The sequence below is a fragment of the Pteropus alecto genome, unplaced genomic scaffold, assembly GCF_000325575.1.
Source record: "Pteropus alecto unplaced genomic scaffold, ASM32557v1 scaffold48, whole genome shotgun sequence".
Lineage (NCBI taxonomy): Eukaryota > Metazoa > Chordata > Mammalia > Chiroptera > Pteropodidae > Pteropus > Pteropus alecto.
In genome coordinates, this window is record NW_006442110.1 from 2,395,936 (window position 1) to 2,414,920 (window position 18,985).

At 50.2% G+C, this 18,985-nt stretch overlaps 1 protein-coding gene across 1 annotated transcript in view; it reads left to right on the forward strand.

Annotated features, from left to right (window-relative positions):
- Nucleotides 1-15,141, forward strand: part of PDIA4 (protein disulfide isomerase family A member 4) — a 16,264-nt gene extending 1,123 nt beyond the window's left edge. The window contains exons 2-10 of the mRNA XM_006920652.3: nucleotides 4,062-4,224; nucleotides 5,340-5,545; nucleotides 7,630-7,768; nucleotides 8,984-9,189; nucleotides 9,306-9,464; nucleotides 11,296-11,447; nucleotides 12,433-12,589; nucleotides 12,989-13,222; nucleotides 13,911-15,141. Coding sequence (XP_006920714.1) covers nucleotides 4,062-4,224; nucleotides 5,340-5,545; nucleotides 7,630-7,768; nucleotides 8,984-9,189; nucleotides 9,306-9,464; nucleotides 11,296-11,447; nucleotides 12,433-12,589; nucleotides 12,989-13,222; nucleotides 13,911-14,326 — 1,832 coding nt within the window. The 3' untranslated portion in view covers nucleotides 14,327-15,141. The remainder of the gene's footprint in view (nucleotides 1-4,061; nucleotides 4,225-5,339; nucleotides 5,546-7,629; nucleotides 7,769-8,983; nucleotides 9,190-9,305; nucleotides 9,465-11,295; nucleotides 11,448-12,432; nucleotides 12,590-12,988; nucleotides 13,223-13,910) is intronic.
- The last annotated feature ends 3,844 nt before the right edge of the window (nucleotides 15,142-18,985 follow it).

Below are 18,985 nucleotides of genomic sequence, written 5' to 3' on the forward strand. Positions count from 1 at the left end.
TGCATTTTGCATCAGCTAGCTAAGAACAAATGGCGTAAGAGAACTTTGAAAATTTGAACGCGCCAGGCAAGGAAAGAAACCTATTCCTAGAGAACAGAGCATCCTGTTACAGACCTCAGTCTTCTTCCTCACTGGCCTTTCTCCCGATGACTTTTTTTTTTGTTATTGTTGGTTTTTCTAGTGAGTTCGTTCCAATATAAATAAACCCCTTTTCTAATATTAGCATGTAGGGGAAATGTGCACTTTATATTCTTTCAAACAGATTGAGTAACTCTTCTGGGGTCACTGTTTCAAGAGTCGACCCAAATAGAAAAGGAAGTAAAAGCCAGCACCTAGTGAGAGAAACACCTGCCAGAGGGAATGGACAGGTGGCCTTACAACTATGTCTTGGGACCTTTATCCAAACGACCTGGTGCTTATTTAAATAGAGTCCCAAAATATACTGAAGCAAAAGTTGGAGTGAGCCCTGGAGTCTTCATTTTAAACAACTTCATTGGTTCACAGGCAAAATAAACTTCGGTAGGCACTTCAAAATGCAAGGACAGTGGGGATAGAGGCTACTTTTTGGAATGTAGCTAAAAAGCAAAATCGCTTGGACACCAAGGGCTACTAACAACTAGTATATTTATCATTTGGGTCACAGGTCATTAATGCAGTGAAGGCTCCTGGGAAGCTGTCGCCTCAGGGATGAGCCCAGGAACCTCTGGAATTGTCATGGCCTAGGCAGATCTCCCAGGGTGTCCTCTGGGGTGGGGTGGGTCCTCCAGCCCTTACCTTGACTCCCATCCCTGTGGGCATCCCTGGCCCTTCACTTTCAGTGCCTGTCACAGAATACTTGTCCTGTGCATTTATTTTGGGGCTGCACTTCCTTCCACCCCAGAAGTTTCAAGTCTGCAGAGCATTTAGTTTTATTTTAGATTCAAATAGCACAGTGGTGTCGGGGTCCCCAACACCCCCCATCCCTCCAATATGGCTAGTAAATAGAGCTTGAGCTGCAATGACTTAAGCTTCGGGTTGCAGGGCTTGCCATGCCTCAGATTAGAAGTCACTTGTACTGTTCACATCTTTCCAGCTAACACAGCGAAGGAAAATATTTTGATACTAGTTGTTGTCTGCTTTTATTTGGGATTGGTTTAGATTTTAAAGCAAGCGGAAATTCACCTGGGTGCAGTTCTAAGGCACTGTTCAGCTGCCCCTGTCTTTTCATTCCTAAGAAGTAATTGTCAAACAATTCCACATAAAACTTTGGGCATATTGAAAAGAAAATCTGATGTAGTAGTATAGTACAGCAGGTGAATGATCAGGACCTGCCACTGAGTAGCTTTGTGATCCTTGGGCAGGTGACTGAGGCTCTCTGCGTGTCAGTTCCTTTATCTGTAAAGTGTATGTAATGTGTTTCACGGGGTGAGAGAATGTGTTTAAGAGCTCAGTACAGTTCCTGGCATGAAGTAAATATCAGCTATAATGGTGTTATACAGAAAACAAATTTCTGTTTTTCCATGTTTAATTATTCAACCTTGACCTCATAGTGGAGTTTATCTAACTATTATAGGTACTTCTTTAGTGAGAATTGGAAGAGTGACCAGCTGAGCAAGTAGATGAGGACATCCTCCTAGGAGCTGCCAGTGTCCAGGCTGGGCAGGGTCCAGTGTTGTCATCAGATGTACTGGTGGGCGTGCACGGAGACTGCAGTGACCTGGTTAGAGGAGGGTCCTCCCATTTCAGGAGTGGCTTTACTATGTGGGCTTAGCAATGTGGAGATGACTTAAGAGGCTGCATGGCCTCATGCTGAGGATAGCACCCTTCCAGAAGGTGCTGGAAGGCTTTGGAGGAATTTCTATCCTAGAACATTTAACTTCAAAAGTGAAGCCCAATGAAATGTAGTCTCCCCACTAAAATGCAGGGTGTTTTCTTTGCAAGAAAGTGTTGGCTTCTAGTAGGTAGGAATTAGAGCCAGCACCTTCTCGAATTGCAGATGAATCAATCCTTTGGTTGTCTGCAGGTTGGGGAGGAATGGAAAGTATATTTTAAATATGTATCAAGAAATGAGTTCACTCTTAGGAACTCTGTCTCATGATAAGTCATGGATACCCATTTAATTGTGAGAGCCCCATCACTAGTAGTGCTCACGGACTACTTGAGCATAGATAGGTAAGGAAGCCTCTTTTCTTTTTTTTTTAATTCACCTGGCCCCGTGCATTGAGCAAGTGACTGAGTCCCTCCTCCCCAGCTGTTTCCTAGCTTGAAGAGCAGATTAGGTTCCCCAGTGCTTTCTTTCCAGACTTCTTCCAGTTTCCATCCGCAGGTAAATGATTCTGCAAACTTTTTTTTTTTTTTTCCCCTGCAAGTAAATTTGGCTGGACAGAGCAGCCAGGCAGTAAGAGTGGATATACATGGCCCACAAGCCTGGCCTGACTGCTTGCAGCAGGCTGCCCAGCCCATCCAAGCTCCCAGGTGTGGGGCAGGGCTTGTAGTGCCTCCTAGGCCCCGAGCTGGAGCAGAGAACCCCACTTCAAGCCCACAGGTTTGCAGCCCTCCTGCAGGTCATTTGGGTAGGACTTAAAAGTGAGCTTGTCTTCCCCTCCGTCCTGGCCCCTTTCGCATCCAAGGAGCCTTGTTCTTAGTGTGGCCTGATGACTGTGCTGGGAGCCCGAGGCCTCTGCAGGCCTGTCCACCCCCACAGTGTTCCCTCTGTGGAGGAGGGAGGTGAGGGGGAAGGGGGGCATGGAAATGTTGGAGAGCTGGTGCCCAGCGTGCAGGAGGAGGGTGGGGAGGAGAACTGGCTGCAGGGGAGAGAACTTGTCCCAAGAAAAATGGGAATCTGCTTGGTTCGTACGTCTCAAATTGGTGGGTTTTCTTTGGGGGTTTTAGTTCCCCAAAGGAGGAACTGACACCCTAAGTTGAAGAGAGGAGTGGAAGTCAGGATAAAGCAGTGGGGTGTTAAAAAGGGACATGGTGGCAGAAAGTGTGGCTCCAGTGGGATGGGGTGGGAGGGGGTGGCGTTTTGGTTTGCGTTTTGTAATTAGTTTGCAGATTGGTGGATTTTAATGATAACAAAGCTGCCTGCCCCATCCAGACCAGTCACCCAGTTTGTCTGAGCAACAGCAGAGCCAGCCCTGGAGTGGGGGCGGAGGGGAGTTGGGGGCAGGGCTGAGGTTGCGTAAGTCCCAGGGGTTCCAGGATCCCAAGGGCAGGTTTTCATGCCCTGACCTCACCCACAGCCCCGAACACGGTAATTATCAGTCTTGCTTTATCTCTTGGGAAGCATCTCCAAACACCGATAATTGGCCCCTTGAAACATTCTGGCTTCGGAGTTAATGAAATTCTCATGCTTGCTGCACTTACTTCAAGTGCACTTGCTGATATGACCATAGCTGGATAACCTGATTAATTAGAACTGTGGTCTTGTATCTGTAGTTTGGCCAAAAAAAAAAAATCACCTGGACCTTCATATACTCAGATTCTTTGTTCTGGGAAGAGAAGTTTGCTTCTAAGCAGGAGCATGTCCTCAAAAGTTGACTGCCCTGGAGCACAGAGGGAACCATAAAATGAGATATTCCTGAAATGCAAAATATGGGATGTGTGTAAAGGAGCCTTGCACGGTGCAAAGGCCTGGAAAGGCTGCAGAGGCTGGAGATGCTGAGGGATAGTGGGTCAGGTCTCAGTGCAGAGTAAGCAGAGGGGCCGATGTTGGGGTTCTCTGTGCTCAGGCTCAAGTTGTGCAGAGCAGCACAGGGCTATCTCTGGGTGGGGGGTGGAGGGGGTCTTGCAGGGACATTTAGACTTTTAAATTCTAGACCTGTGGTTTTCAGACATCTTTTAATCATGATCTCCCTTTTAAATGAAATCTTAAGTGGCTGCCCAAATCTTAAGTGGCCACCCAATATGCAGACTTAAAGCAGAGTTTCTGGGGTGGGAAGGCCTGATGTCACCACTCCTTCTGGTGGTGGCCCCCAGGGACTACTCAGGACTTGACACGTTTTGAGGGTTTGGGGTTCTAAGAAAATTTTTAAGGAGGAGAGTCAGCAGTTTCCTAACCAGTCTGGGTATTTTCCGGTCAGATTCTAATAAAGAAGATGCCGTTGAAGAGGAAGACGAGGAAGAAGACGAGGAGGACGACTTGGAGGTTAAGGAGGAAAATGGTGTCTTAGTCCTAAGTGATGCAAACTTTGATAACTTTGTGGCTGACAAGGACACAGTGCTGCTGGAGTTTTATGCTCCATGGTAAGGACCCACGTTCTAGTTCTGCCAGAACGGACAAGCGGTTCCTCTGTGCTTGCACACTTGACCCCTCACAAAGCCATCCAGACCCTGCAGAGTGGGAGTGTCTGGGTGCAAGAACTCAGCCCCTGGGTTCAGGGTCACCAGGAGCTCAGCCAATTTGCATTGAGCCCCCACTGAGCCGGCCTCACAGAACACAGTCTCCAGTGGTTTAAACTATGAAATGTCCTCGGATAGTTACAGCTGGGTAGGGGTGTCATTAAACAAGCTGTGATGTTATGGAAACTTGCATTGGTGACACACGCTTGACCCGTCTCAAGACCACCCCCCTGAGTGTAGTCAGGCTTGCACACAGCCCCTGGGGAACGCAGAGCCAGGCGCCACACTTCCTGTCTCTCACCCCCAGGCTGCAGTATGGCGCAGGTCTTGTGTTCCTCCCCAGCAACCCCACCTCTCTTCTTTTTTTTTCTCACTCTTTTCATCTTTCTCCTGCCTTCTTTGGTTCACTTCGAAGGCAGAATAGTGAAGATATACTTATGTGTCCAGTGCCTGATGTTCAAGCATAGTACGAGGTGTTTTATATAAAGTGTTTACATAGTCCTTTGAACAGGTCTGTGAGGTTCTATTTTATAGATCAACAGTTCTCAAACTTTTTAGTCTTAGGACCCCTTAACACTTAAAATTTGAGGACCCCAAGTAGCTTTTATGTAGGTCATGTTTATCATTGTTTACCATATTAGAAATTAAAACTGAGAAATTTAAAAATATTCATTTTTAAATAATAATAACCTATTACGTGTTAACATGGGAACACTGACGTCATTGTCATTGTAGCCTCTGGAAAACTCTGCTTCTGGGAGAGTGAGTGAAAAAGATAAGAAATGTAAAGTATTTCACCTCACAGACCCCTTGAAAGGGGTCCTTGGACCAAACTTATAGATGAAAATATGGAGTTCAGAGATGTCGAAAGTGTGTGCCCAAGACCGAGCTGGAATTCAAACTTGGATTTGTGTCTTTCTTCTTAACTCCAGTCCCACTGCCCATTTTTGTGTTCATTGCTAGATTTAAGCCTCCACCGGTACAGTTAACCTAGTCCTCCCCTAAATCTTAATTCGTAGGTGTGGACATTGTAAGCAGTTTGCTCCAGAATATGAAAAAATAGCCAGTACCTTGAAGGAGAACGACCCTCCCATTCCTGTCGCTAAAATAGACGCCACCTCGGAGTCGGCGCTGGCCAGCAGGTTTGATGTGAGCGGCTATCCCACCATCAAGATCCTTAAGAAGGGGCAGGCTGTCGACTACGAGGGCTCCAGGACCCAGGAAGGTGAGCGGGACCTGAGCTATGAAGGAAGCTGGTGCCAGGACTCTCTCTCCTGGGAAGGAGAAATTTGGATCATAGAAAAGACAGGTTGAGGACTGGGAGTGACCCCCGGGAGCACCAGCTTCTGGGAGTGCTGTTTGCTGGAATGTTCGAGGTAACTGAGATCAAAATAAATTTGTCTGGGTGGGAGGACTATCTTCCCATTTCAGACCATGAAACAAGGTCTGGAGCAGACAGGTTAAGAAATGACACGAGAGGCTGAGGTTCTTGGTGGTGGTCTAGAGCTGTGGCTCTTAACCTTCAGCTTGCACCAGAACCATCCCCAAGCGGTGGGGGAGGGGCTTGGGCTCAGGCTCCGTGGGACAGACCGCAGAGCCCTGTCCCCAGAGCTCTCATTCAGGGAGTTTCAGGTCAGACTATTAATTTGTGTTTCTTACAAGCGCCCAGAGTGTGCCAGGGCTGTGGACCCAGAGCTCCACACTGAGAACCTGGTGTGGGAAGCCAGGTGGTTCTCCTACACCAGGCCTGTGGATCCCTGCCTGCACACATTAGGCACTAAATAAATTTTATCACACAAATGAACAGATAAGCTTTTATTCTTTAGGAAGAGCATATCTCTTAGTCACTTCTAAAAAAAAATTATGCTCCATTTTCCATTTCTGGTGTGGCATAGCGGACAGGGCATTAAATGGGGTTTGGGTCTTTATAGCCATGTCATAGCCTTGTGTCCTGTACGGCTGCCTTCCCCTTGCTGGGCCTGGATTCCCCATTGAGGACATGAGGTCTTGATCTCAGTTCCCTTTGAGTGGTGCGAGTCTGTCCCATGATACTCCAAGCATGGAACCCATTGTGGGATGCCAGAGGGAATGTGATCATGTCTGTTAATACTTACGTTCACATTGCATTTGTCTGTCTGTTGACTGGTAACATGTTTTCGTGGTTCAGAATTCAGATAGTCTTTCCGCCCTGACCCTGGTTTTCCAGCTCTCCTGCTTGTCCTTTGTACATGTCAAAGCAAGTGTGTCTGTGTGTGTGCTTTTTGCACAGTTGTTAGCATATCTTAAACACCATCTGTACCTTCGTGTTTTTATGTCTCAGTCATATCAGTGAGTAAGGACCTTAATCTAAAAACAAGCTGACAGTAGGACACTTTACTGTTGAAAAATAAGTAGGTTTGCACGTTTGGAGGCCTGTGCTCGGTACTTGACCACTCAGGATGCGGCCCAGGTTGGAACCTTGAGAGCCGTGTTTGCCAAGTGGGCTCCTTGGGCTGCCGGCCCTGCGCGTGCATTTTAGTAAATGGGCCTCCTCCATGTCAACCCACTTCGGGCGTGGACGGGTCAGGCAGTCCACGCTGTGGGCGCAGTGCGGAGGTGCAGCTCATGCATGTTTTAGCTCGTGCTGTGCAGGAGTGGCACTTAGACCTGCCTCCTTGGTGGCTTCCACAGCCAAACGGAAAAGAAATTGTTAAAAGTTTGCCACCACTGCTCCTAAGATCATTTGGAAATGCTTTGTGAGAATATATTCTGTGTCCCACTCCGTCATTGGATCCATCTCTGGGGACCGAGGCCACAAATGGCCTTTTTATAACACATGATGCCGGAGCAGCCTGAGCAGCGTGGGAGCTGCTGTTCCTCTCTTCATTTTTTTGGTTTTTGCATATGTTCTTCGATGCTGTAATACGCCAGTGCTAGAGGTGCATGACTAAGTACATACATGTTTTCACATGTTAAGGAGATGATGAGCGTATGCAGTCACAGCATTGGGAGAGGACCTCTCAGGGTTCGCTTGCAGTTAGTACCGTCGTCTGGTAAGAACGAGCTCTCATTGGTCAGGATGGTCTTGGGCTGTTCGAGAAGTCCACGGGTGGTGTGCAAGGCAGTGGACCTTCTGACACTTAACTGTGGCTTCAGAATTGCAGAGCGGCACTGGCTAGAGGTGTGATTGGATTTCAGGAAATTAGGTGTTTCCTTTCTCCTGTGGCCCCTACCGCTTCCTCTGTTCTCCCCTCCCCACCTGCCTCTGGAACGAGGTAAAGCGCCTGCCACACAGTCTGCTTGTGCTCAGTCTTGTTTGGTTTCTTTCAGAAATTATTGCCAAGGTCAGAGAGATCTCCCAGCCCAACTGGACGCCTCCACCAGAAGTCACACTTGTGCTGACCAAAGATAACTTCGATGAAGTTGTAAATGATGCAGACATCATTCTGGTGGAGTTTTATGCCCCATGGTAAGATGGTCTTGATCTCATATTCAAATATTGATTAGGCCCATCCTGTATTCAGTACCCTGCTGGCTCTGGGCAGGGATGACAGAGACACACCCCTGAGCGTGAGGCAGAGATAACCAAAGAGCAAGGTGGATGCAAAGTCCCCACCTTGCATAAAGGGCAAAATGGAGCTGCTGAGTGTTCTGGAGAGGGATGGATTTTTGTCTTTTCCTAGGGGATAGGATGCGGCTACACATAGGCCTGGGCATGGAGGAGAGGGAGCCCACATGGCTCACATAGAGGGCTGCCGAGTGACCCGGGCCCCTCAAGGCTGGAGGACAGGGCTGAGCATCCGGCCTGTGCCTGTCGAGTCCCAGGTTTGTCACCGCATACTTGCCCTGTCTGCTTCAGGGACAAGGGAGTGTCCCCAAGAAAGTGTGTATGGAAGCACTTTGACCGTTGCTCTCTAGGTAGTGTGAGGGGACATCTTTTACCTCCTGTGGGAGGCAGGGAAGTGCTGTTTGTGGGAGTTTCCCCAGCCGGTGAGGGACCCCAGTGAGGAGAGCAGAACTGCCCCAAAAGTAGGTGAAGGAGTGGCAGCCGGTGGCCTATCCCAGATTGTCTTGCCAGCCTTGCTGTCTCCCGCCTGAGCTGTTCGAGCCATGCTTTTATCTGTCATCATCTGTGCTCTGGCTCTTTGTTCCGCAGTGAATCTTGGAAGATGATCCTCAGCCTTACTTCACACTCATGCCAGAGCCTTGGGGTTCCCACAGCTTTCTTGCTTTGTGTCTCCTCCCCTCACCCCACTTCTCACAGGCTCCTGTCCATTTCCTACCTGTCCCTCAAGTTGTACCTCATCTGTCATGTTCTGTATGAAGTCATCCCTGACTTGGGTCCCTTCGTGACACAACTCTCTAACCAAGGAAATCTACCTAGGATGTCGTCTGTCTTGGCCTTCCCCACATCTTACTCCTGTCACAGTTTCACTCCTGTCTGTGCCTCTGTGTGTGTGCGTGTGTACATCCTTGTATCCCTGGTGTGCGAATGCCAAGGGAGGAAGTGATGTCATGCTGGCCTGTCCTGGGGGGCCTGGCTCAGCGCCCTCACCCAGGAGACGATTGGAACTTGGCTGGATCTGAGCTGCCTGGGAACACAGATTGGGTTTCTGTACCTCGCTTAGCTGGGAGGCCATCTCCACGCTAGAACAGGCCCCTGAGAACTGGCTTCCTCTGACAGGTGTGGACACTGCAAGAAACTGGCCCCCGAGTACGAGAAGGCCGCTAAGGAGTTGAGCAAGCGCTCACCCCCAATCCCCCTGGCGAAGGTCGACGCCACTGCGGAAACAGAGCTGGCCAAGAGGTTCGATGTCTCTGGCTACCCCACCCTGAAGATCTTCCGCAAGGGAAAGCCTTTTGATTACAATGGCCCGAGAGAGAAATATGGTATGGCTGCTTCCCACTCCTACCCCGCAGGGCGGGGAAGGTCCCTAGTGGGTGTGGGTGGCAGGCAGCACTCCCTGGAGCCCTGGCCCCTCCTCAGGCCCGTGTTCTGCTCCCAGGGATTGTGGACTACATGATCGAGCAGTCCGGGCCGCCCTCCAAGGAGATTCTGGCCCTGAAGCAGGTCCAGGAGTTCCTGAAGGATGGAGACGATGTCATCGTTATTGGGGTCTTCAAGGCAGAGAGCGACCCAGCCTATCAGCTGTACCAGGATGCTGGTGAGTAGTGGCCCTCCGGGTTGGACAGAATGCCCTCCTGGGGAGTCTGCCGCTTTTGTATAAAACTCCTGGGCATCGTTTTTAGGGGATGGCTTGATTACCATAGCGTCTGTGAGAATAAGCTTTCCTTTCTGGGGACAGGGTTGAAGGTTAGTTCCCTGTTGCCTTAATTACACGTGGAGAGTTGGGAAGTAGCACAGTCAGGTTCATCCAAGTTCATTGTCTCTCTCACCTTTCTGGAGCCCCGTCCCTGAGCCAGCCCTTCTGCAAGTGGAAGGGCCTTCACCAGAAAGCAAGACTTTCTGAATCAGAGCTCTGCCAGTTATCAATGCTGTGACCACAGGCAGCGATTGATCAGCTGGTGTTCTCACATCCAACATGGTGATCTTTTCCACTTCAAAGATTGCATTAATCGAGATAATGTAGGCAAAGCGCCTAGCAAAGTGCCTGGTAATACTGAGCACTTGTGAGTTCTAGTCTTGCTAATCTGAGAAGTGAAATGATCACGACTTCCGTGTGGCTCGGCTGGGTTAGGCTGCAGGCAGGCACGAGAATCACTAGGCCTGTGCGGAAGGACCCAGCGACGGCCCAGCATGCAGGGCGGTCTGCAGAGAGGCTGGCTGGGGAGAGAGGGGTGGGTCTATGGGCATGCAGGGTGGATACCAAAGTCTTTGAGGCATTTCTGTTTGTCCACCCAGAGCCAACTGATAAACTGGCTCTGGAGGACTGTTTGAGGATCAGGTGGGGCAGATCACCTGGGGCACCTGGAGGCCTAGGACAGGGTGGGAGGGGCACCTCTGAGAGCTGCCTGTTGGGTTGCCTCTCATAATCCTCACCACCATCTATGAGGTGGGTGGTCCTCTTTCCACACAGGAGGGACTGAGTCTTAGGGAGGTGAATAGCAGGCCTAAAGTCCCACAATCATCAGGTCACAAAATTACGATTTAACTCTAAGTCTTTCTGATTCCAAAAGTCATACTCCTCCAGGAGTGGGTGACACCACTGAGGCCTCACCCAGATTTGAATCACAGACTCAGCTCAGGATGGGCCCGGGTGCCTCAGGACAGTAGAAGGACTGAGGTGCGTTCACCCCAGAATCGAGGACAGGAAAAACTGACCCACAGGCCCAATCCAGCCTCTTCTGGTTTTGTACATTTTGTTGGAACGGCCACACACTCGTTTACACATTGTTTTGCTGTTTTCGTACTTGGAGAGTTGAGTGGTTATGACAGTGTAGCCTACAAAGCCAAAGGTGTTTATACTGTCTTATCCATTCTGGAAGAGTTCACTAGCCCTGTTCTTGAATATCCTCAGACAGTGGGGTTTTATCTTGGGAGTCTCCCAAAATTTAAAGTATTTGTAGCAAAAGAATAGCATTTAGGGCTCCAGCCCACAAACAGGCCACCCACCAACTCGAGGAGAAGTTAAACCCCTCCGGGAAGGGTGCTGGTTGTGAAAACTCACCATGTGCGTACAGGAGTGTGCAGTGCTCACTCTCACCTCATGATACACTGTCTCTCTGGAACTGATGTCCTTCTCAGCATCAGAGACGGCAGTTGACTGCAGGCAGATTAGCTCTAAGTTTTTCTGTGAACATTCAGTTTGTTAAATTTATTTTATAAATACCAAGATACAGATTTTAAGATATATATACTGTTTTAGAATTCAAATTCCCTTCTAGGGTTTAAGCTTGAGATGTTGTTCACATAGAACTCATGTTGGTTATTATGTTATTTTCCATGCATTTGCTTTGGCAGATGTGGATAATGTATTAAATCTAGATCATTTAAGCAATTTAATACATTGTATATTTATTCTGTTAATTTTTCAGCTAACAACCTGAGAGAAGATTATAAATTTCACCACACTTTCAGCACTGAAATAGCAAAGTTCTTGAAAGTCTCCCCAGGGAAGTTGGTTGTAATGCAGCCAGAGAAATTCCAGTCCAAATACGAGCCCAGCAGCAACATGATGGACATCCAGGTGGGTGGGGGCGCTCAGGGCCTTGGTGGCCTCTCCAAAGTGCCAGCCCTGGGCGTCCGGTTGGCATGAGGATCCTGCTGCACGGGGACTCAGGCTCTGGGGAAAGCTCTTCGACCTTGAGCAAGCAGCTTAACCTCAGTGTGCCTCAGTGTCATCATCTGTGAAGTGAGATGGCAGTGCCTGCCCTCAGGGTGGTCATGAGGCTGGTGTCTGGAGGGCCTGGCTGAAGTCCTTAACTTAGGGTGAGCCCTAGGGAGCCCCTATGTCCAGGGCACTCTGCACATCCCTCAGGGCAGTTAACCCACCCTCTCTGACAGCCTGAGCTCAGTGTCCCCAAGCGACTGTTGCTGTGCCCAGCCAGTCACAGGTGCTGTGCAAATATCAGAGCTGCGTTCCCCTCCCACGGCTCCATCTTGGGGGACGGTCTCTGGAGGGGCTGCTTCTTGCTGGCTCCGCGCCCTTGCCCCACACCTCACTGTGCTCGGTGTCGCTGGTAATCACAGGTGTGCTTTGTCCAGAATGCAAAGCCCAAGGCTTTGTGCACTTGGGCCTGCCTGTCGTCCGTGCTGTTCCTGTCGTCTGTGAAATGTCCTGAGAGGACTGTTTGAGGATCAGGTGGGGCAGATAGAAGGATCCCTTCGCCCAGTTCAGCCTGTGTTAACAGCCGCCTCTGGCAGCCAGGCCTTCCTCCCGCAGTTCCTAATTGAGATCATAGTGATCCCAGGCCATAGGAAAGGGCCCAGGGTGCCGGCGGTGGCCTGCAAAGCTCACTTAAAGTTCACTGGAAGAAAGGGGACCCCAGAGACAGCAGAGATTACTAGGATGTGCTTGAATGGACGTGAGCCCAGAGTATCTCACCTTTACACGACTCCTCCCCCCATGCCAAGTCCCATCATTACTCATTAGCAGTGACAGCGAAAGGTGGGTGTGTTAGATAAGCCCCGTTTTTGTCAGGCCACTCCTCACCTGTTCCCACTCTTCGCAGAGCTCCACAGAGGGCTCAGCCATCAAGGACTACGTGCTGAAGCACACCTTGCCCCTGGTGGGTCACCGCAAGCCCTCCAATGACGCCAAGCGGTACACGCGACGCCCTCTGGTGGTCGTCTACTATAGCGTGGACTTCAGCTTTGACTACAGAGCTGGTGAGGGACCCCAGCGTCACTGCGGTGGGACTGGGAAAACAGCCCCAGGCCTTTGTGGGTTGGCGGCCGGGTGCATGTTTTATTTATGGCTTCAAGGTCATTTTTCTTCTGTGTTGTATAACAACTCTTTCTTTCCATTTTTGGCAGGAGGGAGCTTAGAACGGGGTCAGTGCCTGTTAGAGATGAGGCCACAGGGCCAGGTCTAGACCAGCAGGGCTCATAATGCTGGCATAGGTCTGTCAGGCTCATGGAACTTGTGACCAGGGTCCCCTGCCCACAGAAGTGGCTTTTTCAGAAATACTCTCCTTTCCGATTGAAGCCTGAGCCTTGTCAGAGAATCTCAGTGACAACCTTGCTCTACCTGTGAGGGTCAGCTCACAGCCCTTTGTCTCATTTCAGCCACTCAGTTTTGGCGGAGCAAAGTGCTGGAGGTGGCCAAGGAATTTCCTGAGTACACCTTTGCCGTGGCTGACGAGGACGACTTTGCCACGGAGGTGAAGGACCTGGGGCTCAGCGAGAGCGGGGAGGATGTCAACGCTGCCATCCTGGATGAGGGTGGGCGGAAGTTTGCCATGGAGCCCGAGGAGTTTGACTCCGATACCCTCCGCGAGTTCGTCACAGCTTTCAAAAAAGGTGTGTGCGTGTGGCCAGGCCACCCCTTACGCCTTGTGCTGCTTCCTCTGCATGAGCCTGGTGAGCTGTGGGGGCACCTGGAGCCTCAGCCATGTCACTCATCATTCTTGTTGTTTGTTCCAAGCCTGATCCTGGGTTTTCTCGGGGACCTCAGAGGATACAGATGGAAAGTCCCCCATTTTTTGCTTTTTTTCTCTTTTTGTAACAAAAGGCAGCTATGTCTTGAAAATTCCAAAAAACTATTTTAACGATACTTAAAACAGGCTTTGGCTTTAGAAGTGAGTGGTGTGCATGTGGAAAACTCGCTTTGAGGCATTACATGCCACGTTTTTATTGATCTGGTTGAGTGCGGGTGGGTCTGCCAGTCTCCTCGGTGCCGCTCCCCACATGGCTTCCCAGGCCCAGGTACTGGCTCTCCCTGAAACCCCTCTGTACCGGGCAGCATTAGTCTTGTGACAGCCTCACTGAACAGGACAGTGGCCCAAAAGGCCTGGGCTGGACCAGCTGCACCCTCTCCGGCCTTTGCAGGGACTGGGAACATAGAAGATTTGAGGAAACCAGGGAACTAAGGAGTGGGCTGGCCCCCCAGCGTGTGACGCACCCCACTCTCCCACACATGAGGCAGAGCCACCAGGGTCCGGGGCCTTTTCATCACTCACGTCCCTCCCCTGCTCGCTTTCCTCGGCAGGAAAACTGAAGCCAGTCATCAAATCCCAGCCGGTGCCCAAGAACAACAAGGGGCCAGTCAAAGTCGTCGTGGGGAAGACCTTCGACTCCATTGTGATGGACCCCAAGAAGGACGTCCTCATCGAGTTCTACGCACCTTGGTGTGGGCACTGCAAGCAGCTGGAGCCCGTGTACACTGCCCTGGGCAAGAAGTACAAGAGCCGCAAGGATTTGGTCATTGCCAAGATGGATGCCACCGCCAACGATGTCACCAGTGACCGCTACAAAGTTGAGGGGTTCCCCACCATCTACTTTGCCCCCAGTGGGGACAAAAAGAACCCAATTAAATTTGAGGATGGAAACAGAGATCTGGAGCATTTGAGCAAGTTTATAGAAGAACATGCCACAAAACCAAGCAGGACCAGGGAGGAACTTTGAAGCTCTGAGGTCTGCAGAGGGCTGTAGGGACCAGACGCACGAGTTGCCAGCATCCAGAGCCCGAGGGAGCCACCGGCCCATGGGTCAACTCGAGGGCAGTGTCTCAAGTTTTTGTTTGTTTTTTTAATTTTTTATACTCTGGTGTTTCACCTCATGCTCTGAATACTGAATAGATATGAATGACTCAATAGGTTAGTACAGATTTTTACAGAGGATACATCTATTTTTATCATCATTTGGGGTTTGATTTTTTTTAACTTTCCACTTTAATATATTTCTTCAAAGCAGATAAGTTGGATCTGTTCTATGTGAATGTTTTTTTCTTTTTTTAATTCAAAATTTCAAAAAATCTTTGCCAAATCAAGTTGAATTTTGCCCTTTATTTTGTTGTTGTCTGAGAGATTATTAGTGAAGAAGATTTGACTATTGGTGTGCTTTAGTTTTTGTTTGTTTCCATCACAACATGAAGTGAGAACCATCGCCAAGCACCCTGCCAAGGATGACATTTCAGCCGACCTGAGCTGCCGCCCAGTCCGGGGAGAAGCAGCATCTCTGTAGGACTGGGCATCGCCGTGCCTTCTCCTTTCAAACCAAGCACTGTGGGGTGAGGATTCTTTCCCAGAGCCCCAGGCCTCGAGCCAGGTTCTGCAGTCTGGCCTCAGAGAGAGAGGCCGCCCAGCTGTGGGCCCAGCAGCCCCGCCTCTTCAGCAGCAACGCAGCTGGAGGAATGACCTAGGGCACAGGTGGATGTTTTGGGGAGATAGAAAAGGTAGGGTACGCTGTCACAACGGAATAAAAGAAACATTGAAAATTAATCTCCATAGCTGTGTTAAAGAACATCCGGGAGCCTTGGCTGAGTTGAAGATGACCCTGGGCGGGGTGGGGAGGGCTCTCCTTCCTGCACAATGCGAGTGGCCTTGCTGGAACATCCGGGGAGTGGGGGTCATTACAGCTCAGGCGAGGGGCTTCCGGGTGTCAGTTAGGTCGTGTGGAAGTGAGCAGTGGCACATTCTGTCAGGATGGGGCTGGGATAGAGGCTCCCGCCCTGAGCACTGGTGGTCAGAGAGGACGGATAGGTCAGGGTGGGAAGCTGGCCTAGCTCTTCCTCAGAGGTTCCGGAGGTTTGTGTGTGACTGAGCTCCATTCCTGGGGTTCATTCACCAAAATGTGACATCTCCTCCCCTGTCACCTGCTCCTAATTTTGACTGAAATAAAAGAGGTCAGGTGGAAATTCCTTGAGCTGGTGGCGGCTTTCAGCAGTGACTAGTATGTCTGTTCCAAGGGTCGAGTAGGGGCAGCGAGCAGGCCGGAAAAAGCAGCCTGGGTGGGCCTTGCCGAATGGTCTGCTTTAAGGTTGAGTCTGGCTGAGGGCTGGGAATTGTGAGTGGGTGGCGGTGTCTGATAAGTGTTCAGAGTCTCCGGTGTGACTGGACGTCATCTGCACCCTCCTTGACATCCTCTTCCATCAGAAGAATGCCCCCCGCCCAAGGACTTTATGCCAGAAGCTCATAGTAGCAAATGTGGGTGGGGGGCTTGAAGGCTTTTTCTTCTACTGAAAAGCACATTCATCCAGCACCACCAGGAGAACAAAGTGCTCCTGTTCTCCCGGGGCATCCCGTCTGACTGGGGAGATGTCACACACAGCGTACATGAGGCCATGCGGAAGAGATGGGCTCTAGGAGGGAATAGCAGCGTTGGTCTCACTAAATTGGGTTCGATAAGCCCTTCTGTCTAAGGTGACGTTTGAGCTCGGACCCACGGGTAAGTGGGTGTGAGCCTGGCAAAGGATAGGGAGGCTCGCTTCTCAGAGTGGGCTAGAGCCTGCAGCGTCAGCACTCCCTGTCAGAAATGCAGAATTGCAGGCTGGGCCCCAGGCCTCTGAATTTGAACCTGCATCTTTAGGAAGAACCCAGGAGATTCTGGGGCACGTGTTGAGAAACACCAGGCAAAGGCCCTGAGGCAGATGTCAAACTATATTCTCTTCTGAAACACGATCTGGGAACCAAGTTGACGGGGAGAGTACCTTAACTGAGTAAGCAACCTGTGTATTGACTGCAGAAAGTAGGCCCCGTGAACGAATCCACTGCAGACCAGTTAGGGAGCTTATGGCCTGATAAAGGAGACAGCCGGTAAATCGATTACAGTCCTGTGTGCCCAGAGATGTGGAGAAGATATGTACGGGGCCCAGGGCCCAGAGGGGACTATCCCAGCCTTGGAGCCCAGAGTGGCCCTTCAGGGATGCTGACTCAGGAGGTGGAGGACATGAACTCTCCAAGTGGAGGCATCAAACTGCAAGGTAAATGGAAAACCACAAATAGGGGGAAGCAATGGTGGTGATCGCTGGGAGTTGAGGCTGGAAGAGGTAGGGTAGGGGCAGGTGTCCTTTTGCAGTAAGTCAGGCGTTTGACCTTGTCCTAGAACTTTGTGGGGAACCACTGAGGGTTTTAAGCAGGGAAGTGACATGGTCAGATTGAGATTTTAATGAGAGTGACAGTTAACATTTATTGGGCACTTAGCAAAAGCCAGGCCCTGTGTGAGCAGTTTGCTGGATTATCTCATATAAGTGATCTGTGAGGTGGGGTCTAGTGTGTTCATTTTACAATTGAAGGGTCGGGGGTCGCCAGATCCAGGGCATGTGTCTGCAAATGCAGAGCTGGGGGTTGCATCTATCTCCCTTGGGGAAAACCCAATCTAGTAGCAAGGGAGCCCCGGACCAGCTGTGAGGAGACTGGCTGTGTTTTGAGCAGAAGGTGGGTGGGCTCTAACAGGGTAAGGAGGGGTCTCCAGTTTGCAGGCTGATCGGAGACTGAGGGTGAGTTAGTGGACCAGAGAAAGATGAGTATGGCGTCCAGGTTTCTGAATTGAGCTTTTGTTATTTAATTACGAAATTTCTCATCCATACACAAAATGAAGAGAATGGTATAACCAACACCTTTTACTCATCACCCATCTAAAATAATTATCAAAATTTTGCCACATTCTTTAACGCATTTTTTAATGACGCATCTAAGACATGTCTTGTCACCCCTCCATTCTTGAGTATGTGTTTTCCTGTGGAGCCACAGTACCTTATCACAGCTTCCAAAACAATAATTCAACTGGTACCCAGTCTATAGTCAGATTTCTCCAGTTATCTCAAAAACGTCTATTTACAATCGTTGTGTTTGATTCATCAGCAAACAGTGTCTGCACTTTGGGTTTTGTCTCCAAAGTCTTATTCTAGAGTAGTTCCTGTCCCCACAACTTAAACTCATTGCAGAAACAGTGACAAGGGGTCACTTCGATCTGTTGAGTTATGTTTTGTACAAGTTTGAAGAACTGATTTGTTGCTGTCTCGGTGATGTATCCAGGAGGTACATAGAAACCTGGAGAGATGTTGGTGTAGAAAATGGTACCGGATCTTACGAGACTGACAATAGGTGCCATAGACTGGGTGCCTCCTGGGGACCAGGGACCTGGCATATGTTATCTAAGTCTCAATCCAAGCTGATTTACTGCTTAGCTGTGTGACTTCTGGCAAGTTAGTTAAGTCCTGTCAGAGCTCATTTTCCCATCTGTAAGAGTAAACACAGCCCTTTCATAGGGTCTTTGTAAGGATTGGAGGTGACGACGTGTGGGTGGGGCTTAGCTTTGTTTCTGGCATGTGGTCATCACAGGAAGTGGGGAAGGGTGGTGGGGGGTGTCACTGAGTCCCAGGCTGACAAGCACAGTTGTCTTCTAAGCCAGTGTGTGGTTCCCAGTGTATGAAAGAGGAAATTGGCACACAGATGCTCAGACACCGATGGAACGCTCTGAGGAGCCCTGAAGGGCCAGGTTGGAGACATTGACCTAGCATTGTGCAGATACAAGGTAGATCCTAAGTGGGGGGGGGTTGGTCTGTGCGTGTATAAATTCTGATGCTTTCCCCGAACCCATCTGTCACTTGGTTGATGTTGGCCAGCCCGAGGGTGGGGGATGTGGGCCAGGAAGTGCTCCACCTGACCATGGAGCCACGGCAGTGCGCAGCTTCCGTAGCAGGTTAGAGCCGAGCACCATGTGGGGTCGGATGAAGGAGTTCAACCCTGAGAGGGCGTGATTCCTGTAATTCCTCGGTTCCTAGTGTAATGAACCAAAGTGGTATTCTCTGGGACCTGTGCTAAGGTAAAGCTCCCCTCCTCCTTGAAGTCCACCTCGTTACCCACATGACAGTTGGCTGTGCCAAGTGGCGGGGGCTGGGGAAAACCAGAATGAGGTGGGAGCCCCAGGGCTGAGCACAGAGTGACAAATGCCTCTTGGATGAGCCAGAGAAAGAGCTCCTTGTGCTGACCGCGCTGAGATGTCCCCTGATGCAGGGTCCCCCTGCCACACGCACCCTGCACTCTCTTTGCATTTGGCTCAGCTCCAAACAAGGAGCACAGTTCTCTGATTCGACGTGTTCCCACCGTAGATTGCGGGTATCTTGTGGCAGAAAGGACAGAGGACCGCTGGCTAGTGCAGATTGAGAAGGGGGCTTGCAGAAAGCAGTGCCTGTGGCATGGAGAAGGAGTCCCGTGGGAGAGAAGCCTCCACTGTGGGCATTGGGAGTCTAAGTCTCCCTCTCCCCGCCTGCTACAGAAGCACCCTCCTTGGAGATCATATATAATTGGGGTGGCGAGGCCTGGAGACCCAGGGACCCACAGG